The 26,960-nt window shown below is 44.1% G+C and overlaps 1 protein-coding gene across 1 annotated transcript in view; it reads right to left on the bottom strand.

The window, feature by feature from the left end:
- kif21b (kinesin family member 21B) overlaps window positions 1-26,960 on the bottom strand; it is a 61,609-nt gene that overhangs the window by 20,855 nt on the left and 13,794 nt on the right. The window contains exons 2-20 of the mRNA XM_071525628.1: window positions 15,703-15,925; window positions 15,185-15,367; window positions 13,961-14,110; window positions 10,460-10,601; window positions 9,859-10,031; window positions 9,573-9,688; window positions 8,755-8,950; window positions 7,324-7,513; window positions 6,956-7,019; window positions 6,106-6,336; window positions 5,021-5,162; window positions 4,776-4,914; window positions 4,025-4,213; window positions 3,597-3,796; window positions 3,375-3,482; window positions 2,748-3,055; window positions 1,950-2,127; window positions 639-842; window positions 425-526 (exon numbers count right to left, since the gene is read on the bottom strand). Coding sequence (XP_071381729.1) covers window positions 425-526; window positions 639-842; window positions 1,950-2,127; window positions 2,748-3,055; window positions 3,375-3,482; window positions 3,597-3,796; window positions 4,025-4,213; window positions 4,776-4,914; window positions 5,021-5,162; window positions 6,106-6,336; window positions 6,956-7,019; window positions 7,324-7,513; window positions 8,755-8,950; window positions 9,573-9,688; window positions 9,859-10,031; window positions 10,460-10,601; window positions 13,961-14,110; window positions 15,185-15,367; window positions 15,703-15,925 — 3,238 coding nt within the window. The remainder of the gene's footprint in view (window positions 1-424; window positions 527-638; window positions 843-1,949; window positions 2,128-2,747; window positions 3,056-3,374; window positions 3,483-3,596; window positions 3,797-4,024; window positions 4,214-4,775; window positions 4,915-5,020; window positions 5,163-6,105; window positions 6,337-6,955; window positions 7,020-7,323; window positions 7,514-8,754; window positions 8,951-9,572; window positions 9,689-9,858; window positions 10,032-10,459; window positions 10,602-13,960; window positions 14,111-15,184; window positions 15,368-15,702; window positions 15,926-26,960) is intronic.

Here is a 26,960-nt window from a genome sequence, read left to right as displayed (position 1 = left end):
ACATGAATGAGTCTAAATTATATGATTACATTTTGCTAGTTAAGTAAGTAAGTAATATGAGTAAATCTGGATTTTTCAAGACAGCTACACTAGTTCTGTAAACACGAATGTGACAAAGCAACAGTCAAAATAAAAAAATTAGATGTGAATATGTTTATGATATTAGAAAATGTTCTGATGCCGCAGAAGGCCAGTATGTGCTTTTGTCACTTTTTCCCAAGGGGTAGATCTTGCCTCAAATTCTGACTGACTTTTATTCCACTCTTACAAGGCCTCAAAAGTGCACATTGTAAATTGTTTCAGTGACCTTTGAAAAACCTCATCATTTTATAAAATGTGTCCAAGCCTGAAAAACACACTTTTGGACTCTCATTATGTTTTCTGGGTTTTCCCAGGTCTCAGGAGCCCTGTGTTGTCAGCTGACCTTGTCTATGGAGGCCTTCAGGAAGTGGTCCAGGAGGTGGCGTGCTTCAGCCAGGGAGCAGGAGCTGATCACCACGGAGGTGTCCACTGAGTCCAGCTCATCCTGTAGGAAAACCCAAACCACCTGTGACACCACACAACTGGACAGCAAGCACGCAAGGGAGTGTGTGTGTGTGTGTGTGTGTGTGTGTGTGTGTGTGTGTGTGTGTTCATACCTTGGTCTCCTCTATCTGTACGATGGTGGCTTGGCAGTCAGACAGACTGTCATTTATGTAGTCTATATTTGCGTTCAGCACCTCAATCTCCTCGTTGATTTCCTGGAGGAGGCGGTCCTCTGCTTCGGGCCCCTCCCCCTCCGCCATTAGTACCTCTCTCTTGTGCTGGAGCGCCTCCTGTTGGACAGTCAGCTCCTCCCGCTTCTGACTCACCAATGACATAAACGCAAATGTACACACACAGGAAAACAAAAAAAACATGTTAGAGCTACATTTTCAAAATATTTGAGCCTATTAGATAATTCCAAATGAAACCTTGCACTAGCCAAGTCCTTGTGTTAATCTGACAATGTCATGATGAGTAATGGGAGATCAAGACACAGCTATTTTCACATTCGCAAACACTATTTCTAAGATGTAAAAGAAGAATAAAAGACTGAATGTATATGCAGTGTTACAGTCAAGGTGATCTTGGTACAGGCTATAACATTCTCACTTTCTTCCAATAAACTCAAGACTTTTCCTTGAGCTTAAGTTTCAATAATACAAGAAGAGTATTAAGAGAGAGAAGAGAGATGAAGAGAGAAAAGAGAGAAAACAAGAACGACTAACACTGTCTGGCAAACAATTGGGATTTATGCCAACAGACTAGGAGAAATAAACTAGGCAAAGTGTTTGATGTGACAAGAGTCAGACATAGCAGATACAACACGAGTAACTTTTACCCATTTCATATTAAAAAAAGACTGTTCCTGATCAAAATGCACTGCACAGTTTTGACATGTCTATATCTGGGAACGAGCTTGTCTTGGCCTAGAAAGATACATTTCACAAAAATTAGCCCAAGAAAATACAACTATTACTCCAACAACTACTACTACTACTACTCTCCCTGTTCCTGCATCCCATACCAGGTGCCAGGGTCCCAATGGTTTGGGCTATTTGTAACCTAAAACACATTTCGATTCTTCCTTTAAAAATCTTTGAGCACGTACCCTAAGAAATCACTATTCATACTCATGTGCCCCTTGCAAACTGGGAAGTTGATGACTTGATACAAATGAAACATCCTCTCCAGTTTATTTTCTGCAGATCAAGGTCATGCCAGCGCTGCCACCATCAGCACAAATTATCGCCACATAGGCAATATTAAATCCCCATAAAAACCTTAGGGGATTACATTTTATCACTCTATCAGAATAATAACTCTAAAGCCACCGACCCAAGTGTAATCGCAGTGACAACAGCACCACAAGCATTTCTCTCCTTCTCTCCTTCGACCTGGATACGAAGCGCTGTTGCCCCTCTTACCTTGATAAGGCGGTCCATGTCGGCCTCCACGTTAGAGATGGTCATTCTCTGCATGACGATGTCCAGAATGCGACGCTCCAGGGCCTGCCACTTCTGACGGGCAGACTTGGTGAAGCTGCTGCCTCTGCCAACCGCTCCAATGCTGCCCAGGCCCCCTGGCTTACGCTGCAGCTTCTTCCTGCTGCTGGAAACACACAGTGAAGGAAGAGAGGGGAGAGGAGAGGAGAGAAGAGAAGAGAAGAGAAGAGAAGAGAAGAGAAGAGAAGAGAAGAGAAGAGAAGAGAAGAGAAGAGAAGAGAAGAGAAGAGAAGAGAAGAGAAGAGAAGAGAAGAGAAGAGGAAAGTTGGAGTGAAAGGAGGTAGGAAGGGAGGGAAAGTAAAAATAGAAGTACAAATAGAGTGCCATTAAATGACAATAAACAACTATAAAGCTCAGAGTCAACAATCAAAAGTCCGGAGGGAAAGCAACAAATAATCATCCCCATTGACAAGCAGGCAATGAGCAACCATCTATCTGTTTTATAGTCCAATCTGCTGAAACACAGATTGAAGTGGGTCTTTTCTCCTCTAACTCAATAAATGACTTTATAAAGTGTCCTTTGTCTATGAAATTGAATGAAACTTCATCCACTTAGCAAAAGGTCAGCAGTCCATCAGGCTTATGGGTTTGTTTAACTAATTATCTGGCTGACTGACTGGCTAACTGACCAGCGATTATGTAGTACAATGTCATTAAACACAGCGCTGGCACACACACATGCGTACACATACACACAATGCATACACCGACCGATCTTACCCAATGATCCGCGTTCCGTCCATGCTCCCCTCGCTCTCTCCCAGGTATCCATAGGCGTTGTTCTTGTTGTTCCACTGGCGCACCATCCCGCTCACACTTCTTCCAAACTCGGGTTCGGAGCTGCTGGCCGTGGTGCTGGCCGACAGCTCAGCTCCAGAGTCTGGAGGCTGGTTCCAGCGGGCCACACGCCCAGCCACGCGCTCCGACATGGGCTTGGCCAGCCGGCGCAGGGCGGTGACTTCCTGGGTCTTCCTGCGCAGCACCAGCTCCTGCTGCCGCTTCTGAGACTCCAGGGAACGAATCTGGTACTGGAGGGGTAGGAGGGAGGGAGACAGGAGTCTTTCAGATGCACTGTGTGGGTACATAAATAGCAGCAAGGAGGCCTGCCACTCACATACTGTACACATCTTGCCCCCAATATTTCTTTCTATTTCTGTGTAAGACATTGAAATGTGCTGAAACAGCAGGACAAAACATAAAATAATGCCAAATGCAGACTGCAGAATCTAGATTGCTGGTGAAATGTGTTTATATGATATAACACTTATATATAACACCTATATGACAGGTGAAGCCAGGTGTCTCCCTCCCAAGCACACACACACACACACACACACACAGCCTAACCTCTTGTCGTCGCTGCTCCTTCTTGAGCTGGGCGATCTCACGGTTCCTCTTAGCATCCACCATCCTCCTCCTCTGCTGCTCCTCCTTCATCTGCTTCATCAGTGAAACCTAGGGACAGCATCGACATCATAACACACTTCATTCCTGCTCAAACAGACAGTCACATGCACACTCTCTCTCATGCACGCTCCCACTCCTCCACACTCCTTCCCCTCTCCATACCTTGGCTTTCTTCATCTCATTGACCTCGGTCTGGAGTTTCTTCAGCTCCCGTTCGTACCTCCCCTGGTTTTTGAGGAGGCGCGCATGCTCTTTCTGTGCTGTTTGGAGCTTCAGCAGGTCACGGTTCATCTCCTTCAGACGCTTCTCGTACTCTTGCTTGATCCGGCTGGCCTTCTCCTCTGTGTAGTTCTCCATGGACACTGCGTGGCCACAGGACAATGTTAATGAAACATTGTGGGACTACATTACCCATAATCATCAACACAAATGACCTTGATCAGTCTCTATCAAGTTTTTTTTGTTTATTTTATGGCATGACACCCTCAGTCTATATTCCACTGCTCACTGAAGTTCAGTCGCATGCAGTCCTCTTCCTGTCTACATAACACATATCTATAAACTACGTCTCCCATGATGCCGTTACTCACTGAGGTTCTGCAGCACACGGTCTCTCTCCAGCTGCGTGTCTCTGATCTTGTTCTGCAGCAGGATGAGCTTCTCCTCGTACTGCAGCTTCAGCATCAGTAGCCTCCGCTGGCTGTTCTCCAGCTCGTCTATCAGCTTCTGTTTGATCTCGATCTCACAGGTCAGGTCCGCCAGGTCTGCCTGGAAGTTGGCTGGAGGTCAGAGGGCAAAGGTCAGATAGAGCGCAGAGAAGAGTTTAAAGCCCCATAGGCCCACAACCTGCCCAAAATTAACATTGGTGAAGTATGAAGACTTGCTGACCTGTTTTCATTGACTCCTCAGTCTAAACTAAGATCTTCACCTAAAGTTACCTCTTCGATTGTGAAGGTGAGTTTTAGCTTCAGTTGCTCCTCGTCTGCTGTCATCTCTTGGCAGTCATCACCTCATTTGCATAACATTATTACACTATGTATCTAATGCTAGTTACCATTACAATTTTGTTGTTTTTGTTGTCTTTGTTGGATTGGTTTGGCTTTAAACAGGCGTTGGCTAACTGATGTGTTTGTGTGTTCAGGAAACTGTCCATGCAGGGCAAGTTCAAATCCAGCTCATTCTACACTGTAAAATGTCTCCTCTCCAGCTTCACTGTGAACTGTCTGACAAAATAAAAGATGTCCTGATGGAAAGTGGAGATGCAGATAAGGTGGCAGTGAATGCTAAAAGGACATGAGAGGCGGTCTGGTCGCTCTGTAATAACGGATGTTAGAAATACACCTTTCTCATCAGTGTCCGAGTCTGAATCCACCAGGCTCTCGTCACTGTCGAACTCCTCGTCCTCCTCCCTTCCCTCCTCTTCATCCTCCCCCTCATCCTCATCACAACCACTCTCCTCCTGCAGGGGAGACATAATGTCCTACACACATACACACACACACACACACACACACACACATACATTAGACTCTCATCTGTTTGTTATTAGCATGAAATGCTTCAAAATGCAGTCATAAGCACCTTACCTCAGTGTAATTGTCATCTGAATCGATCTCTCCATTCTGTCCGTTTTGTCCATTTTCCCCACTCTGCCCATTCTGGCCATTCTCTCCGTTCTCGTGAGCGTGCAGTTTCACTCGTTTCTTCTGGCCTTTCTCCAGCTCTGGACTGCAGGAGGGGAGAAGCATGTTAGTCAAGTCAGGTTACAACTGGAATTCAAAAAGGTACACAAATTTTTTTTTCAAAAGTGTAATCTAATTAATGAGAATTATAGTTTTCACCTATGGTTGATAAGTCTGTCCACTTCATCTAGTATACTGAATGTTTTTTGTACATTACCATGCATTAGAAACCCTCTGTCTCTTCCACATAACTGAGATATCATATGCTCCAAACATCCACCATTAGGGCTTTGGGAGTGTTGCCAAGTGCTCACAGAGAAATCAGACCTCTGAAGTCATTAGCAAAGACTTCTTCAGCTCATCTACCCCCCTCTTGCCCTTTAGCTCTTTTCGTTTTATTGCCAATTTTACTCTTCCCATCACTCCCTCTTTTACAACCCATCACCCATCCCATCTCTCCGTTTCCCTCTACCTCCCTCCTCATCCTTGTCCCATTAGAGCTCAATTAGCCTGTTAGGCTGTGTATGTGCCTGTACCCTTCGCTCTCTCATGACCCAATCGCCAAGTGAATTAGACCTTCTTGTGTCCATGCCAGCATTACTACACAGCCCTGGCCGCATCCCAATTCTATTCAAAGGCTGCCTTCCCAAAGCCCTAATCAACTTGAGATGTGCCTCTTAATCTAGAAGGGAAAAGCAATGAGGAGGGAAGAGTGAGTGTTTGGGTGGGAGCAATCAATGCACTCATCGTGCTTTCTCAGCTTTCAAATCTTTTAAGAGTGCGCAGACAAGGGCTTAGGGGGGAATGATGAGAGATCAAATTTATATTGTGCCAAAATGTATGAGGACAAAGGAGCTTAAAGGCACAGGTTGAAATTGAGTCTACGGGTGAACAAACTCCTGTTTTGTTTCATAGTCCAGCTATATCCCCACATCGCCCACCCGCCCCACCCTGCTCTCTGCTTCCCCATCCCCTCCTTTCCTCCTCACCTCATCCTCCTCTGCCTCCTCTCCTTCTTCTTCAGCCTCTCGATGTCCAGCTTGGCTCGGCGAATCACGTCCGTCATCTCAGCCTCCATGGACATGGGGGCAGGGGAGGAGCCAGGGGGGTGGCCAGGGGCGGGGCTAAGAGTGGAGGAGGGGAACAGGGTGCGAGAGGAGAGCCGGGACACCTGGCGCCGCAGAGACTCGTTCATGGCCTCGCTCTCCAGGAGCTTGGATCTGGGAGAGGAGGAGGGGAGGAGAGAGAGAGAAGATTGGAGAAAAATGCTATTAATTCCCTTCTGGGGTTTTTTCTGTGTACTTGGTGGTTTTGAGAAGGGCAAAAATGTTGTCATATTTAAAGATTGGTAACAATATTTCACCTGACTTATAATGTGCTGATTAAAGCCCCACCGTGTATAGGTTAAGGGAATACATACACAGATTCTTGAAAGGTAGGAGTTGCTGATGTAAAGTAATTCCCTAATAATAATTCAAGCTGCAGAAAATGTTTGCTGCAATGTTTTTAAGCAATACAAATGAAAACAAACCATTTACAACTCAAATTACTTTATAATTCATATAGTTTATAATTCACTGTCATTCCTTGCCAAAAAAACCCCCAAACAATTCTCTAAAAACCCGAAGCAAAGGAAAAGGGAAAAGCTGGCAAAGTTGGCCCCAGGTTCCAATTTCAGTTTGAGCCTTTGATGATTTCAGTGAGGGTTAGTTAGTGTATGGCGAAACAGTGGAGTGCAACACATACAGAGAAGTTCACTGGCTAAAATAGGCTACATTTTAGGCTACAATGGATGGCAGTGCATGAAGGCAGGCATCCTGGCAAGATTGGAGACTTTACCTAAGTTCCTCCACTTCTCGGATGTAGTTCTGGATCAGATCCCCAAGCTCCGCGTTGCCCTCACCTACAGGTCAAAGGTCAAAGGCAGGTCATGGAGAGGCCACAGAACGCTCTCAGTAAGAAAAGTTGATGCCCCATTTAAATACTGTTCCAATGCATCCCCATGGTCACTCAGTACAAAAATGTAGCCCAAATGAAGCAGCAGCAACAACAAATGTAGAATATGTGTGTTGACCACTTATTTTTCATACTTAAAGAGTTACTTAAGAAAAAAAAGAAAAAAAAAAGATTTAAAAGGGTAAATATAGGGAAATTAGAATTCAGCTGAGGTTTAAACAGTTAAATAATTATGTATCCCCCTCACGTACCTGACTTTGTGAGCAGTGAGCTGACCTCATTGGCCAGCAGATGTGTGACACGAGTGTTGAGGTGGTCAATGGTCTCCTGCATGGCCTTTACCCTGAGGCGCAGTGTGTCATTTTCTCTCTGCAGCATGGCGTTCTCCTGGTATAGGTCACTAAAGCCCTCCGAACCATCCTCACCTGCCACACGCTTCCCCTGCACAGAGAAGACACCGCTCAGCATGATAATAATGACCTTGGCCTTGAATACCACAAGCATTGTAGGGAAAAAGACTTTCTTTAATCATTGGTTAACCTTTCAAAGCTGGACCCCACATACCAATTGACAAGTAATTATTTCCATAAAAATGTATTTAAAAAAATGGTGTTCCATAAGTATAGGATAGAGTCACTACTTAATCCAGTCACTGCCGGCAGACACCATTACTTCCACCAATCCAATGCTCCATTACTTCCAGACTCCAGTCAGATCACATCCCTTATTACAACGAGTTGTCAAGTCACAGTCCCTCGCCATGGCCACACATTAACTCTAACCTCTAGTAACCATAGTAACCCTCTTAATCATATAATAGACTGACAAATCAGCTTAGCTTGTTTCCTGTAACCTCAGAGGTCAGAGTTGATGAAAACGGGGAAAGCGATCTTTACAGACTCCGACTACATTCACCTATCTCCTCCTCCTCCTTCTGTCCCCTTTCCTTTCCGTTTAACTAATCCTTCAACCCTCTTTCAAGTTCCTCCCTTTTTCCTGTCTCATCTCCTTCAATCACACCTCGTTGTTTTCTTGATATGCCTTCATAACTCTCCTCTTACTGTATAATGGTCCTAATAGCTCCCACGCCTTCGGCCAGCTCAAAGCAAGCAAATCCAGAGCTTCTCAGGAAAAGTACACTCAGCAGAACTGAAGGAGATGATCATTAGAGCACACATATGAATGTATGTCTATATTATAACGTCAAAAGCTTCAATCATCTTCAATGATCTCCTTCAGTTTTGATGATCAGCTCCTTCTGTAGGCATGGCATCTCATTTCCTTGCACTCCCTCTCTCTCCATTCTGCCTTCTGTTACTGCTTTGCACCTGATAATTCCCATCAGTGCCGTCTGTGTCTCTTTCCACTCAACACCACTCACATTTATCATTCCTCCATTCACTTCCTCTCCTCCTCTTCCCCTCCATCCATCCCTCTCTCTCACCACCTCATAACATCATCAGTTACATCGACAGTCACGCGTTTTCTCTCTTTCCTTCAACCCCCCACCTTCCATTCCTTATCTCTCCCCCGATTCATTCATCCCTCCCTATCTGTATTTCTGACCTCCTCCCTCTCCCCCCCCCCATTTACTCCATCACATCCTCTCTGTTTCTCTTTCCCACCATGCTTCCTGCCTTCCACCATCCATTCCTTCCTCTTTCCTTCCCCCCATCTCTCACCGCTTTATACTCCATCAGTTCCATCTGAAGGCGGGCTATCTCAGCACGCAGGGCGCTGATCTGTTGGCTGGTCTTGTCCTGGTTCACTACCACCTTGTTCTTGATGTTTCGGGCGCGGTTGGCATATTTCAGTGTGTTCAGCGTCTCCATGAAGTCCCGGTCCGACGGACTGACACAGGCGATCATCACCGTACGACTGGAGAGGAGTGAGAGACGTGGTTTCTGAGCATCAATCTGTCTGTTTTGTGTCTTTTTGTGTGTACAGTATGTCATAAACTTTTAATTGGAATGTGTGTGTGTGTGTGTGTGTGTGTGTGTGTGTGTGTGTGTATTTGTGTGTCCCACTGTGGCCCTGATGTAAAATTTCATTACTTTTCCACAGCTTTCCATAACTAAGGCGGGGGGCGCTTCCATGCCCTAAAAAAATTCTTCCATCCTGGTTTGTTAATGTTGTTTATCAGCTATGAAAATATCTAAAGGGGTGAACAGTCTGGTCTCCACTACAGTTGGGCTTATTGTGGAGAAAATCAGCTGAAAACCACCAGCTAATGCGATGAATGCGTGAAAAAAGTTGCAAAATACATTCTGCCATATTCCTGTAAAGTGTCAGGGAATTTATCCAACTCCCTGACTTTCCCCGTCTGGAATATAGTACACCTCTCAAACTTCTATGATATTCCAGAAATTCCATGACCAGTGGGAACCTTGGTGTCTGCATTTGTCATGCAGTTTTCAATGCAGCGTACAGTATGTAAGCACACATTCATTCGCAGTCTTAGATGTTAATGATTTTTCTGTACGTGTGTTTGTGTGTGTACCTGTTGCCGCCCAGTGAGTCCTGTAGCAGGCGAGTGAGTTTGGAGTCTCTGTAGGGGACATGGCCTCCCTTCTTCATCTGGTCCCCTAAAGCACTGATCACATTCCCCAGGGCCAGCTACCACACACACACACACACACAGATACACAAATTCATCATAGGCTAGTTTTCTAACATATTTAGCATACTGACATCAAAAAAGCAGTCTCACAACAGTCACACCACTCACAACCATGCATATGGACACACACACACACACACACACACACTGTCTATGTCTCTCTCACCAGTCCACAGTTGATGGAGATTCCCTCGCGGGCCCTTTCCCCTGTGGCCCCAGTGCGTTTGAGTCTCTCCGAGCCAGCCAGGTCAACAAAGTGGAACTTGGCCATCAGCGTCTCGTACTCTGGCTGGGCGATGGAGCTGGAGCTCACACCGTTCAACTCCCCGTTCTCCCCTCCTCCATTCTCCTAGTGGAGACAGGGAGAAGCATAGACAAAAGACATACACTGAAGTTAGCTAAGAAGCAGTTCACCAGTTTGAGTTTCTCATTTGGGAGGAGCAATTTCATTTCTTAAAATCACCCCTTCTAACTTGGTATTGCTAAATTTGTTTTCTTGTTTCCTTCTCTATTTGTTTTGTTCTTTTTTGTTTGCTCTATCCTCTCACTTTTTTCTATCTTTCTCTTCTCAACGTGTATTTCTTTTTCCCCTTTTTCATCATATCCTATCCTAACCCCTCACCCCCTCCCTCCCTTCTTCCTTTCCTCCATCTGCTAGTTGACAGACTCTTATCTAACAGAGATGGATTATGAAGATGTAATGAGACTCTCCTCGTTCAACCCATCCTTTTCTCCTCTCTTGCTCCCCCCTCCCCCCATCCCTCCACCTCTTACCAGTCGAGGCAGTTGGCAGACTCTCATCTGACAGAGGTGGATGGTGAAGATGGCATGGGAGCGGGAGCTCTGGGCATTCATCTGGGTGCTGGCCGTGGTCCGGGACAGAGCACCCAGCTTCAGACACTGCAACAGCTGCACAACACACAGTATGGGGGACATTTGGTTACAGCTTATATCTTGAACAGAAGTAGTGAAAAGCAATTAGCCAAAAAAAGTACAAGATTAACTGGTGAATGGGTATTAAAAAAATATACCTGTACCATAAAAATGTTTGTAGCAAAACTGACTGTAAATCTTAAAAGGTATTAAAAGATCACAAAAAGCTTCAAATTGTTAGATGCCTTTATCATCCCCCGGGTTCACTTGCTGGCTTGCTAGAGAAACCTGTTTCTTTCATCCTCTGCATCCTACTACACTCTGGACTAGCTGGACTTGTTTTCTTTAGAGCCTGCTCCATTAATAATGTCTCTGCAACACCTTGTTATGTTTCTGTCTACCATTTTATTTCCTTCTCCCTCTCCTCCTCTGTCCTCTCCTCTCCACTGACTCCACCAACTCCACATTTCTATCTGCTCTCTCACTGTATTTTGACCTTTTCTGTTGTCTCTCCTCCAGACCTGCCGTCTGTCTCCACCTGCCCCTTGGGTGTCTGAAGTCTTGAGAACTGAACGCACGCGGCTTCTTGCAGCTGAGACAAAAGTGGCACAAGCCTGGCTTGTCAGACGACCCCTCCCACTTTCAGTCTTTCCTCTCCTCCTCTGCTTCTGTCTCTGCAGCTAGATCAACCAACTTTACCACTCTAAAATGTGATCATCTGTTCCTAACCCTCGGAGACATTTCTCTATTTTTTCCTCTCTTCTCAACCCTCCACCACCTACTCCTCCCTCCTGTCTTTCTACTGAAGACTTGTCACCTATTTTGAGAAGAAAGTTGACGACACCAGAGGCTCCTTCTCCTCCCTCTAAATCACTACCTGCCTCTTCTATTAACCTTTCTGACACTGGCTTGTCATCTCTCTCTCCTCTCCCCCCAGACATAGTCATCAAACTCATCTCCAGCAGCAGACGTTCCTCCTGCCCTCTCGACCCCATCCCATCCTCCTACCTCCAGACTGTCACTGCTGATCTGCTCCGCTGCCTGACTACCATTGTTACTCGTCCCCGACATCTGGCTGTGTACCAACCGCCTTCAATTCAGCTAGAGTCACGCCACTTCTCAAGAAACCTACCCTCGAGTCATCTGACATCAAAAACTACAGACTGGTATCACTCCTTTCTCTCACAAAATAGCCTGATGGGTCCAAGCAGTCTGGCTTAGAGGCAGCCTGTTACAGCCAAGTCTCTCTCTTCAGTCCTTATCTTCCTAGACCTACAGTATCTGTTGTGGTTGACAATGTCAACCACCAGATGCTACTGAACAGCTCCCATGGTTTGTCAGAGCTCACTGAAATCTTAACAGCAAACTCTGTCCACTGCACTAGGATTCACTCTCACATGATCGCTCTATAATATGTATATATTATAAGGGCATTGAAGAGCTGAGTGTTGCACTCTTTATTACTGTTTGCTTGTAATTGTTGATGGTTACTGTTGCGTTTTTGTTGCTCTGGATGAGTTTTCTTCTTTTGTTTGGGCATTTTGATGAGAAGTGGTCTGATTGTATTTAGAAAAGCAGATGGCATGTAAAATCGTTAGACTGAAAGTAATTATTCAACACATAATGAAATGTGCTAAAAGTGGGGTCTGAAAAAAGTATTAGAACCAGTATCAAATAAGAAATATCAAACCAATATTAGTTTTGACCATTTTGAAAAAAGAAAACCCAGAAAAAAAAAACAACCAAAAAACACACCCACACACACCGGTAAATTTGAAAACGGCGTTTTCGTCCACACTACTGTTTCCAGGCCATTTTCTAAAACTTTCCCGTCCACACTGGTACGCAGAAAAGATAGGAAAATGGTGAAATCTACCCTATAGGGGTTATGCGCATCTGATTTCCGCATTCTGTTAAAACAGATTTACTCGTTTCCAGTTCAGTTCCACTTTACCAAAAGCTCATTGTTGTAGAAGCTACGTGTGGATATGCCGTTGTTTTATTCACGTTGTCTTTGGGAGCTGCCAAAGATGAGCATTTCCATTATAGGGTCTGAAATGGCTTATTGCAGGTACACTAAGAGATTTTTTCTGACCGCTAGAGGGAAAGAAACCGCAACACATTTTGTAAACACACGCAGCAAAACTGCTGGGCTACAGAAGCCCCTTAGGGCAAACCGTGAATAAAGGCTAATGGCTAAAATAAACGTACCTACGGAGAAATATCGCTGGTTACCAGTCTCGCTTTGCCAGATTTTTCTCCCGCTGAAGGTTACATGTCCCACAGTGACAAGTAAAGAGGTAGGTAGCAAGTTTACTACTTGAAAAAGTTTACTCGCTCGCTTCATGGATAACGCCATTACGAGATTTTTTTCAGGAATGGGAGAGGCTCTGCTTTCAAACAACGAGGGAGGAGCTAGTTTTAAAACTAGAAGGGCACTCAGAGAGCGCAGACCTCTGCCAAGGCCAATAGTCCAGTCTGCTATGATATGCAAATTTCGTGAGTCGGATCTGGATCCGCTCCAAAATTTAATGGGTTCTTCCTTGGCCCATGCTACACCCTTCCACGAAGTTTCATGAAAATCGGCCCAGTAGTTTTTCCGTAATCCTGCTGACAAACAAACAAACAAACGGCACCGAAAACATAACCTCCTTGGCGGAAGTAAAAAGGAAAAGCTGCTCAGTCCGAACATGACAACAAGCTTTAGAAAAGAGGTGAAAACAGCAACACAGCTGGCCCGCATGTGTGGCTATTTGTTTATATCATTACGCCTCACGGAAATCTCCACATAGCATACGTTAGTTTCAGGATTGGTTACAGGGTCTGAAATGGCAAATTGCAAGTTGAAGCTAGTGCCCCGTAGAGTGCCTTGCAAGATGTCCAAATGACAAGAAAAGACAGACAAAAGCGAGCCAGACTTCTTTGTCTGGACAGATGACGAAGTTGAGCTGCTTTTAAAAGTAACGAACAACTACAAGACTGCCAAAGCCACGGAGAATATAGACTGTTTGACTACCGCCTGAGTGAGATCAATCCGACAACCCCACGTCAGCGTTTTGGAAAAGCCCCATTTTCCCTGTCCGCAATACAATATGAAACCGGTGTTTTCAAATGTATCCACTTTGGAGAGCGTTTTCAGAAAGCTCCGTTTTCGGTGGTCGATAACGCTGTCTTAGTGTGGATGGAGGCCAAAACGGAGAAATAAAGATGCGTTTTCAAATTTAGCGGGATTAGTGTGGACAAGGCCTAAGTGGAATATTGCTTTAAATCACATCCGTTACAGAGTACAGATTTTATGGCTGTCCATCAGCATCAGAAACTGCATGCACGTATATTCACCAAATGTGGAGCCATTCACAGTGAACAGTCAGTCAGCAAAAAAGAGACACACACACCTCCTGCTCCGACTGTACCAATCTGGAGGTGACTCCAGTGGTGTAGATGCTGCCGCTGGCGTCCTCATGGATCTTAATGTTGGACTTCCTGCTCCGGCTGTCTGGATCTCTGGCTGCGTCAAACAAGTCGAGGATCTCCTCATTGTACAACTACAATAAATAAGAAACACACATACGTATGCATGCACACAGAGAGATCATAAATACACATCATTGTATTACATACAGTAACCATTAATACTGATTTAATGTTATCACAAACTACTTTTTCTAGAATTCTTTACAACGTTTCAGTAGAGATTCTCATATTCTCCTAATCCCCTTTCCCCACAGCAGTGTGTCTTCATCACACACAGCTCTCCAGAATGACCTCTCCGAAACCAATGAGGGCAAGGGCCACAGAGGTCAGCTGAAAGCTCAGCTGTTTCCACCTACTACACACACACACACACACACACACACATCTGTTTACCATCAACAGAGATAACCCTCTGACCTGACAACCTACAGATGAACAAACTAGAAAGAGGGAAAGGGGGATGGAAAGAAGAAAGAGGGGGATGGTTGGTAGAGATGGTGAGAGTTAAATCATTATTAATATAATCAGGTCCTTTTAGTTGTCTGGTTGTCCATTACTAGACTGCTGAACTTACGCAAGGAGCACAAACACACACACACACACACACAAACTTGTCTACCCCCAAAGGCTACCCAGACATTTGCCTGCCAGGAACCTCTGGGGGCAATTATTACTTGTCATATTAGTTCATGGCTCCAACACAACCATCCCTCCCTCCCTCTCATCCCTCTCTCTTATCCATCTTCTTCCACACACTGATGGGTAATAATGTCAGAGGTAATGGCCGACATTAATCAGGACCAACATTGCACAGAGACATTCCCGCCCATCTGTCATCGTGTTGTCACTTCCTGTTTGTGGAAGAGGGGGCTGATCCTCCTGTCTCCCTGTTATGCCCCATCTGGTTAGAGTTAATATGGACAACATTGGGAGAGTATCCATCCCAGTACACACATCCCAGTGCACATGCACTTAACAAAATGACGACAACACAGACAGTGTGTTAAAATAAGCATTGTATCTGCATCTTTGTGTGCATGTGCGTTATTTAAACTGGTGTTAAAATGTGAGATCACTCAAGAATGTGTTACAGTGTGAATCTATATACAGTATGTGTGTGCATCTCGACGTGTGCGTTCCCCTACCTCTAGGAACTGGGCGCTGACTTTAAAGTCAGGTGGCTGGGTGCCTGCCTCCTGGGCTTGCGTCCGCCTCCTCTGGATCCCCTCGAACAGCTGGTGAACGGCCCGTGGAATGATGCCCTGCTCCTCCTGGCCCACGCTCACATCGAAGCCCGTCCCCATCGTGTAGGTCTTACCCGAGCCCGTCTGAAACAACACACATTTCACACACCGTTTATCCCCCAACATCAGACATCCCAACCAACTGCTCTTCAAACGAGCATGAATGTATGTGCTGAGCGTAATCATTCTTTACATGTGAGTATAGGCAATTCCAGTTTATTATTATTATTATCAATTAGTTCTGATATGACTCGATTCTAACTGTGTTACTGTGTGTAAGTGTGAGTGTATACACATCTGTATCTGCATATGTATCCCTTGTGTGAACTATTTTATTATTTGCTTTTATCTCTTTCTGTTGTTGTGTCTTACTGTGTCTCATGTTTGTGAATGCTTTCCCATGCATCTCTGTGTCGTACCTGTCCATAAGCGAACACGGTGGCGTTGTAGCCCTCGAAGCAGCCCTCAATGAGCTTGTGCACACAGGCCTGGTAGATGTGCTGCTGCTCTGAGTCAATGTCAAACACAAAGTCATAGGTGAAGGCCTTGTCCTTTCCCAGGAGGACTTGTGGTTCTCCAGGTGTGACCAGCGTGCAAACATGGCAGCCCTCTATCTTCTCCTTGGCCATCTGAGGACGGATCCTGGGAGGAGAGGAGAGGAGAGGAGAAAAGGGGAGAGAGAGTCAGTAATCGAAACTGTAAAACTACACAGACACAAATACACACACAGAATTAACATCATTACTGCAAGTACGGCCACTGATTGTGATTAGGCGTATATCCAGTTTCACTTGCAATTATGGCTTGCAGTAATCTCAATCATGTTCTTTGATCTCATGATCATTTTTGGTGTAGACAAGAAACTTGATTGTAAGAACAAGCCAGGAATAGTCATTGTCCAACCTCAGCTTCATGTAACTGCGGCGTCCAGGGTTTGAATCTGGCCTGGGACCTTTGTCGCATATCCCCTCTCTCTCACCCAATCTTTCCTGTTGATCTCTACTGACAACATTCAAAAAAAGTCAAAAATGGCAAAAAAAAAAAATCTATAAAATAAATAAATAAATCCAGTGGGCCTTGTTTTTTTTCCATTTCTCCAAAATGTATTTGAACACTGTGCCCTGGCATGTTTCTAAGTTCCCTTCTCCAGCACTACATGCTTCAGCAAACATCTGATGCCATTAAAACAAAAGGAGCAGAGAAGTCCTATGGGACAACCGCTAAACCTAAATAACTCCAATGGTCAGATGAAGGATCCCCTTTAGTTGACAGGAGCCAATCCCCGTTCATAACTATGGTCTGTTACACAAAGGATATACAAGGCACAACACAAATCCTCAAGTGAGGAACAATCCCAAGGACAATTTATAAAGTTGGAGAAGATGTAGAAAATAAGGGATGAGGTTTAAAATGGACTATGGAAAAATGGGTGTAAGTAAGGCAGGCTGCAGCTGCAGTGTGTCATGACGCAGTCATCCTCACAAGTGACTACAACAGTGGTTCTTAATCCTGTTTCTCGGGACCCAGAGCACTGCTGGTTTTCTATTCTGACAGGCAGATAATTGCAGTTAACTGTATTCACCTGGCATCCCAGGTGTAAAATAGTCCCCGATTAGACAGCTAGAATGAAAACCAGCGGGGCTCTGGCTGCCGAGGACTGAGAACCACTTCATGAGAAGAACATCTTTGAACTCACTGACAGAATGAGAGCCCAGTATTAGTAGGCTAATGACCATCATTTTAGCTTGTTTGCTAGCAGAATAATGGTGTTATGTCCACTGTCTCTACCTGGTAACCTGTGCTGTGCTGCAGATGCCTTGGAACGCCTCCAGTAATACCTACCAATTGCTGCCTGGCACCTGGTGGAACCCCTTAAAAAGCTGCACCATCCTTTTCCTTATTTCATTCATTCATGTGTTTGTTACAATAAACGTACTTATGATTTTGTGACTCACTGCAGATGTAGTCATTACAGAAGTGCCGCTGCTTTACATGCTTGCTGCTTCACCACTGTTGCTCTACCCCTGATAGGGATTGTTTGGATAATCATGCTGAAGGATAGAAACAGGGCAAGTTGACGAAGATACACTGGCTAACACTAGGCCTAAAATTTATTTCACATAAAGTAATGGAGTAAAGTAAAAACTGTGCATAAAACAGAAGATCTATCTCACAGCCCCATCTTAATCTTGGGCATTCAGAGGTACAATGTGGACCCAGTGGGGAGGTAATCACTTTAAGCTGTGGAAAAAGCCATGAGCCAGCAGAAACGAAGCACTGGGTCTACCTCCCTATGTGCTGAACCCCCGAGTTCAATCCTCAGGGCATGCAAACCAACTCCCACACACACTGAGACCACACCAGAGACTTCCTGTGAGAAGCTGCAACAAAGACACACACACACACAGACTTGCAAAGGAAGAAGAGCCCCTTTACCACACACAGTTGCTGTATGGATAGTGGTGGGAGATGCTTGGACACATCGCACAGACATACACAAAAAAACACAGGGTATCAAACACATACTGTATGCATACTGTTCACAGACAACCTACTATCTTCAGTGCACACATGGTTCCTCTCAAGCATACATTAAGAACCACACCCCCAAGCCAAGGGGTCACACTCGCAGTAATCCCTTTACCACATGTAGTTATCGTCCCAGCTACACACACACACACACACACACACACACACACACACAGACACACACAGCTGACAACAGCATTATCTGACTCTCCTTTAGGCCTTGAGGCGTCATTGAGGGGGTCTTCCAGGAAGGCGTAAAGATATTAGAATAGTCCAATTCAGCGACACACTAACCGCCACCATCTGAAGTCAACTCTCTTATAATAGACTGTGGGGCTTAGAAAGCAGTTTGCAGAGAGAGAGTGGTCCCCTTTCATTACTAGTGGTGACCTTGATACTTAATGTCATTAAAATCACAGAAGCCATAGGAGTGCTGTTTAAGCCAATTATGAACATATATTGGATATGGCAAGAAGAGCAGTGCGTTGCTTCTGCACAATGGAATTAATAGGAGAAGAGCAGCGTGTGTGTATGTGTGTGTGTGTGTGTGTGTGTGTGTGTGTGTGTGTGTGTGTGTGTGTGTGTGTGTGTGTGCATGCACACATGGGCTGCAGCTGTATCTGTGAGAGGATTGGAGGTCACTCTTCTCTTCTTTACTCTCTGGTTTCACTCAATTCTATCAATCTTTTGCATGCAATACTCTTAAGAAGTGTCAGCTCTAACAGTTCAAAGCACACACAATTAGCAGAGGAAACAAGAAAGAGATAAAGAAAGGAATTAAATAAGATATGAAGCAAAGATAAAGGTGAATTAAAAATATCAAGCTTTCTCTCTCTCTCTCTCTCTCTGTAGATCACATAGAATAGACATACATGTCTGACACACACACACACACACACACATGCAGACAGACATACAAAGAGACACACAAACAATAATGACAGCCTGTCACTGATCCACAGAGACGGGAAATGGAACAGCTATAAATAATCAATTCACACACACACACACACACACACACACACACACAAGGGCTCAGCTGGATGAGCATTTAAGCCAGCTGTGCCAACAAAAGATGGGATCCATAACATTGATCAGTCCATCAAACATCACGCCTTATACACACCCTGCACACACACACACACACACAAACATCCAGATACAGACCACACACTCACCAAAGGACATTTAGTAGCTAAAAATAGCCATAACACCATGATTAAATGTCTCTGTATGAGACAAAAGCCTAGAGAGAAACAGAGAGAGAGGGAGAAGCAGATTGAGTATCCCTGATGCGGCAAATTAAGCCGTCTATCTCTCCCTCATCTATGCACACTAATAGGAAAATGGTTTAAGCACCCTGGGGCCTAAACAAACTCCCCAAAAGAATCAACACACACACACACACACACACACACACACACACATACCTGTCTTGTTCTTTTTTTTATATACTTACATACTCCATACACAGATGCATGTGTGCGCACAGACACAAAGCTGTGCTCATTACCCTACTGCTTTGATAGGAGCCCCAAACCCACTTCTAGTCAGAAACTCATTATACACTAGCTCTGAGGGAATTCACTTATTATGATCATTATCAAATCCAACAGTGCTAATTAGGACCAGCCTCAACAAACACAAACAAATAAACAAACACACACACACACACACATAGGGCAACCGCCACATCAAACCCTGATAGGAAATACATCAGTAATGCATGACTTGACACTGAAGCAATCTGAAACATGAGGTAGGTAGTAGATAGATCTCTCAGAATACTGAATACTGGCCTCAAGACCTTTTTGACATTTATAGCATCCCTCGTCAGGTTCCTACCCTTTTAACCTCAAAGGTTTTAAAATTCCCTTAGCAGCTGCAGCAAGCCTGCAGATTTATATCAGAAAATGGGTACAGCATCTCACATGCAACATTTGCTCTGAAATTTGACATGTGTCAGCAACCATCTGGATTTTTTAGACATGTTTATTTATGTCTATCATCTAAGGAATTCTGGTTAATTGTCAATAGTTATGAGTCTTCATGACTTGTGAATCCCTCACAATCCAATATGATTTACAGTATGATTTACCATCTGGCACGGAAACAGTTACTGGAATGTGTATGTCTATATGTATGGCCCATGTGTCCTGGCTTCATCTTCACACCACGGACATATGCAAACAGTTACACATGTCCTACAACTGCCATTGAATACCAGAGGGGCTCTATCACTCGCACATCTAGCTCACATTACACAATGGACTGCGAGCACAACTGAGAGCCATATGTGTTGGGGTTGACAGTGTCACAATGATAGAGCCACAGTAGATCAGTCGAACACTGGCCCCATTGCGCAGAATGAGGCACTGATGCAACTGGGGTGCCATGTTGTGTCAAGATGGCAGGGGGATGAGATGGTGTCACTGCTGTGTTGTAGTCAAGGGAAAGGGTGGCTTCTGACAGAAAAATATGAGCTGACTACATCTTTTATGGCAGATAAGAGTAGCGAGTGCCAAATCTGCCGATTCAGAATCAACACCAGCCCAAGTGTAACAGCTTTAATTCTAATCTGAACTGACACCAAAGAAAGAGAATAATTAAACTTTAAATGTATATATATTGTATATATACGCCTATATATATGCCACACTTGCTGCAATCAACCAACAAGCAAAGACAGAGATAAAGAGGAGTCTTAGTCTAGTTTCCAGGTTTTTTTTCCCCAAACACCACAACTCTCCCCTCAGCTGCCAGACTTCAGGAGGGTCCCGTTTCCTTGGGAACTGTGCACACTGCTCAGAGACTCCTAATGTGACACTGTGTGTGTGTGTGTGTGTGTGTGTGTGTGTGTGTGTGTGTGTGTATACCCTTGTAAAATTTGAGGCGATTCTAGGGGCGTGCATCTTCATGCAAATTTCCTATCATGCCCAATTATACCTCCCATCTGAGACACAACTGCTGACCAGCTAGCCAATCACAATCCAGAAAATAGACTATGACAAGGCGCCAAGTCTGTCACTAACGAGCCCAGAGTACCAGTAAAATCAGTCCACTGCGATCGCTGCCAATTACGAGTGCCAGTAATGCGTGTGTGTGACTGTGCATGTGTGTGTGTTCACGCTCACTCAACCTTCAAATAAGTAAACAGGCCAGTGATATCCAAAGAGCTCATTTCCATAATGTAAACACTTCAATAAAGATATAGTACACACACACACACACACATGGTTAATTGCATTCACTTGAGCTGTGAGTGTTTCAGAGCTCTGTTGTATCTCAGTCTTATCCTCTGGCTCAGGGCCAAAGGACGAAACCAGCCACTGTGGCCATGTTTTCTTTAACACTCCATCCCTTTATCAAAGGAAAACAATATCTACTGTCATCAAATTTCTCTTTCTTTCTCTAATCTATCTCTCTTTGTCCACCCCCACCCTAGGTAATCAGATGTGTTTGGATATGTTCAGATGGTTTACAGTAATTCTGTAAATCTTCTTACTTCTCCCTCTTCCCTGCTCGTTTTCTCTTGCTCGCTTCGTCATCACACAGAAAAACTTCCTTTCGCTGTCCTTTTGATTTCATTGCCCATCTATGTCCCCCATCTTCTCTCATGCCCACAACTCTGCCTGTTTTTCACCCCTCCCTCGGCGTATCGCCAGTGAAAACAGACCAGCGGGACAAAAGGCTGAAGGGATGAAGCAATGGAGGGGAGGAGGGACCGAGGAAAACGGCTTGTTCCATTTCCTTCTTCTGTGATAACAACAGAGACTAATCACTGTGGACTTTTCCTCCCCCCTCACTTCCTCTCTCTGCCTCTCTCTTCCTACCGATCAAATATTCACTTCACAATGGAAAAATACATATCTATCATTTGGTCTGAGACACAGTGCATTCTGTCTGGTTCATAACAACTTTTTTAAATGCAAACACACACACAGTCATCCCCTCCCATCACAAAGTAATTTCGATATTTGTTGACAGAGGGATCACCACCCAGTGTGCCATCCAGGAAAGGTAGCGGTAGCGCTGACAGGTAGAGAATAAAAGCTGGTGGAGCTATGGTGGAAACACCAAGACTAACTCTACTGTAAAGCCACCAAACAGTGGTTGGTTCTGATCCTATGTCTAACTCTCACAATTTGTATATCACTCCATATAGGCCAGAATATTCTACAATGCTAAAACAAACCCAAAAACAACAAAATAACTTCAGACTCAGTCCCTGGCTAAATATGTATCTATGTCCTAGGTCCACAGCATAGAAAGTCTATTTACAAGACCTCAATATGAAAATGTTTAAGAACCCAAATGTCTATGGAGCAGTGCTCTTTGTGTTTCTACAATGATAATATAAACCATGTTTACAGAGTTCAAATGTAGTGTGTATAGGGACGCAGTGGATTACGGTTGATGATGTGTTTGTTTTTCAAAGCAGGAGTGCTGATCTCAGATCACTGCCCAAGCCCTGCCAGAGCCTCTCATTCATTAGGGACTGACAGGCTGAACTGACCTTATATCAGCACTTTAGCTCAGAGAGGCCTGACTGATGGGGCTCACGGCCTCATCTATTTAGCTTCCTCTCCTGCCCCGTAATTTACCTCTGTTTTTCTACTGCTCGTCAAAGAAAGGTAGACACACTGGGGTTTGCTAAGCACAATCATGCATGGACGCACGCATACACTCTCCTGTACATCACATACATATGAATGTGCGAAGACAGATGCATGCAATCAAGCGGAACTCTGTGTGTGTGTGTGTGTCCATAGCAAATATTTACTTTAAAAAACTAGATGCAGTGAAGAAGACAGTGTCAATATGTTTTTATGAGCAATAAATATGGCCAAATTAGCTGTAATTTCTATCACTATGAGAAGAATTTGGACTGTAGCATGTCAACCAGAAATAACTTTCCACTCATTTCTCAAATGAATCGTGCATGTTCTTACAAAATGTTGTTTTGTAGGAACTCTCTGCTCCATCTCTTGCAGCAAGATTAACAGAGTCATAACTGTCAAATAACCCCAGGCCAGGCTCGAAGCAGATTGTCCTAGTGTTTTGGCATGAAAGTATATGGAGACAGCAAATTTTTTGTGAGTCATAAACCAAATGTGCATTCAAAGAGTGTAGATGTGTATTTGCCTTGCAACTTTACTCTATAAGCACTCCCTGTCCATTTCTTGTTTCCCTGCACTCCCCTCCCCGCTACACATGGGTTGACAAAGCAGGAGGTGGTGAGACTTAATATCCCCCTGTTGTCAGCCCACTCATTAATAACCACTCAGCAGGGAGAGAAGTGTGAATCTGTCATTGCATCCTCTCTCTCTACCCCCCCCCCCTTCTCTCTCTCTCCCTCTCTCACACACAGACACACACACCTCATTTCCACTCTGTAGTGAGTGTTGTTTCATCCAAGGTACTAATGCAAGGGCCACTCAGATTTCATACACTTCTGGCACTGTCTGCTAAACCCAGAACCTGTAGTATCCATCACATAGTCTAATAGCTCATCACTGTAGCAAAACATTATATGGAGTGGCAGGGAAGGCTGCCAGGGACAAGGAAACCTCCCTCCTTGTATCCTTATCAATGAATGGGTGCCAGCGTCCTGGGTTAATATTACTCAGTCCTCCAGACCCAGTCCACAGTCTAACGAGCACTGAGCATTTTATATACTTCCACTAAAACCTTTGAGAAAATGTTGTTGTGTGGATGCATTACATTGTGGGTCACGTAATGATATCAAACCAAGTGGCTGCCATCGTTAAATACATGGTTGGCTGATTCAGGCAGAGAAAGATGAAGGATGTTAACTATGCTAAAACGTGCTGCCCTGTAATTTCAAGCCTGTTTGTGCCAGGCATGGTAGCCAAGAGGTTTTCCAAAATGCTTCAAGATGAAACCCTGCTGGTTTCATAGCACCGCAGCCCCAGCACACTGTCTGCTGCTGTGGTGTTAACTCTAGATACACACCATAGTCTCAACTTTCCACAAACCTGGCAAGGCTCTGCCATGATATAATGCACAAACAATTAAGGTAGTGGCCTTCATTTATCAAACATGTGACTCAATTTGATCTTAAAATGAACATTAATATATGCCCACATTCCTAGAATTACTGCTGCCTACTTAGTATGCATGTGTGCCTATAGGAGATCTGAACAAAAAGCTAAGGAATGCAAGTAATCAATTGGGCAATCAGTTCAACAAATGTCATAAAAATAGAAATATACAGGGGAGTGGGCAAAATTGCCTGCCAATTGCCTTTTATAGATGTGTTTTCAAAGCAGCATGGGGCAAATGGGACAAAAAGTTAGTACCTGAATTACAGGTGCATCAGTCACAAAAACTGCAAAAGTATTTAATGTGGCAAAGGCCACAAAACTATAGCCTCAAAAATTACCACAGAATTGAATCAATACCTCTATAATACAGTCTCAAAAAAAAAAAATGTTGTGAACTTCAAGAAGCAGAATGCGCAAAGACTCAAAACCTGCTGTGAGGAGCACAAAACTTGGGCCCTGAGCAATGGAAAAAAGTAAGCTAAACGATGCCTTCAGCCCACAGTGTGTGTTGCCAGCTGTTAAACATGGTGCTGGATCTGTAATGGCATTGCCATCTCCTGGGAGTCATTAGGTGTGTGTTGATTACTCTGCATGGTGGTGGACGTGTAACAGCCAGGGCATATCAGGCCATTTTACAGGACCAAGTGCACCCTCTGGTGCAAACACTGTTACCTCATAATCTTCTCATAATTCAAGGTGGTAATGTCCCCATAAACACTGCTAAACAAATGCAATAGTGTTTTCATGAGCACCAGGATGAAGTTAAACACCTTCCTTGGCCTCCCCAGTCACAGAACCTTTATGGACCGTTCTGGAGTGCAGAATGTGAAATACATTCATTTATTATGGAGGCATATTTTTCCCCAAAGTGTGTACCAAAACCTGCCACTTCAGTGTCTTTGACAACCTCATGAAGTCTACAGATGTGGTTTCAATTAACTTTGTCAAATTTATATTACAGAGTTTAATAAACAAAGGCACTCTTCACTGGCAGACATTGGAAGAGACACATTTTCCCACATTTGTAATGCAAATCAGGTAAATTCCTTACAACCATCTCCAATCTCATAATTTTAACCATGTGTAGACACAGTTCTTTTCATTTTACCTCTATTTAACCAAACACGTTGACTAAGACCACATTGCTAGTGTATATAAAGCCAGAGCCTAGAGGAGTAGTCACAAACATCAACACGTGGGAGACTCTTAGCACAATCACAGTCTTGTACTGCTGACCACTGAGCTGCTCCACTGGGACAGTTATGGGTTCAGTGCCTATGCTCAAGGGGACTTTGACAGCAGTTATTGAGGGCGGGATTTCTCAACTCAGTCACAAGATAATTTCTTTATTTACTGAGCAGAACAGTTTCTCCCGTTCTAAAAGAGAATATATCCATGTGGCCAGTCCAACAGGGATTACATAAACAGGAGCACAGTGTCTCCGTCTGGTTGTGTTTGCTTGTACCGTACCTCCGATTACTGCCTGGTCATTGTAGGAACGCACGTTCAGATTAGGATTAACCCAACTGGCACAGCCGTGTGCCTATGTGTGCCACAGATGGGGATATGTCCAGCATTTTCAGAAAATAAAATATTAGGGATTTCTCCTTTTTATGTTAAGAGAGAGAGACACAGAGAGTGAGATGATACAATGGAGAACAAGATCAGTATGTAATGCATTCAGAAACAGCAATTTCCACAATTTCCACAATCAGGACAAGATAGGTTTTGCAATAATACTTTCAAGTGAAGTCCAATTGAACTAAATGTCCAGTGTGTGTTTTCTCTCCTTGACTTCCCGTGACAAACCCAGCTGTGCTCTTATCACTCTCAATGTGAGCAAGTCCCGGTCATATCCCCATAGCGACTGGGGCAAGATAACTCCATGCAGACAGACAGAAGGGAGTTTATCACTGCGAGAGAGATAGTGATTGAGAAATGAAAAATAAAAGCTTTTTCTCCTACTTCCTTTTTTTTTAGTCTAACACAGTCTTTGAAAACAGCAGCAGCTAATAATGTCCAATGTGGCGTAACAAGAAGCAGAAAATGGTACATTCACTAAGGAAAAACCTGCATAGGAGCAGTGCTTTGAAAACTCTGAAAAGCTTTTGTGTCCTATTTTTTATAGCAGGCACCAAAATGAATGGTCTCATTTTAGTTTGTTCAAGAGTTATGCTTTATTCGTCCAAATTTATTGTGTTTGTATAATGACTTGTGATCATGCCTTTCACAGTTGGAAGTGTTGTGTTTGGAGTTAGCCTGGTAAATCCTAGCAACATGCGATAGCGGCCTGCTCACACAGGAGCAGTGAAAAGCGCTTTGTCACACACTGCACACCTGATACAAAACTTCTGAAAAGCTGTGGAGGTGCAGCTGATAAACGCTCTTTGAACCGTTTATCTCTCGGTTGCCCCCTCGGTGTATCTGCCTCTTTCTGGTCCAGCTCTCTTAAAAGAGTGAAACAAACAAAGAGAGAGAGAGAGAGCAAGAGAGATTGAGAACAAGAACAGGAGAGAGAGAATAATATGTCAATTCACAAAGACTTGCATGTTTGCAATGAAAAGCCCCGAGAGCTCAGGGACTTTGCATGGCCTATTTTGGGTTAGGTGCTCTGGGCATATCGGTGACTGTGGGATGAAACAGGAGAGGCCTCGGTGGTACCGCGAGGGATGGAGGGGTGGCAGACCACTGCCTACTAAGGTCAAAACTGGAATAAACCCCATATATATAAAGGGCTGACAAAGACATTTAGAGTGTTTCTGATTTAGAAAAGCAATGGGTTTTTTTGTCTATATTTGATTTGAATGTCATCATCACAAAGTAAATGTCATAAAGAATGTTTATAGTAAGCAGTGTTTTGCATCCTCACCCATCAAAGCAGTTTTGTTAGAAGGAAAGATAATGGAATTGCTTGTACGTTTAAGAGAGTTTGAAAGAGTTAATGAGAACCCCTTCAGAGCTATGAATCTTCAAAAACACTAGCACAGTGCAGCTGAAAGGCATAGTTTTTGATTATTGAGCTAAAGTGGGCATTTCCGTCCTATTGCCCATTTAATCAGCGCTCCGATTGATTTCCTGGA

This window comes from Centroberyx affinis, unplaced genomic scaffold (assembly GCF_046629955.1).
Source record: "Centroberyx affinis isolate AG114_WGS23_722 - 3 ecotype Tasmania unplaced genomic scaffold, CSIRO-AGI_Caff_v1 ptg001311l_1, whole genome shotgun sequence".
Taxonomy (NCBI): domain Eukaryota; kingdom Metazoa; phylum Chordata; class Actinopteri; order Beryciformes; family Berycidae; genus Centroberyx; species Centroberyx affinis.
Note: the sequence above shows the minus strand (reverse complement) of the source record. Positions and strands in the feature narration are given on the sequence as shown.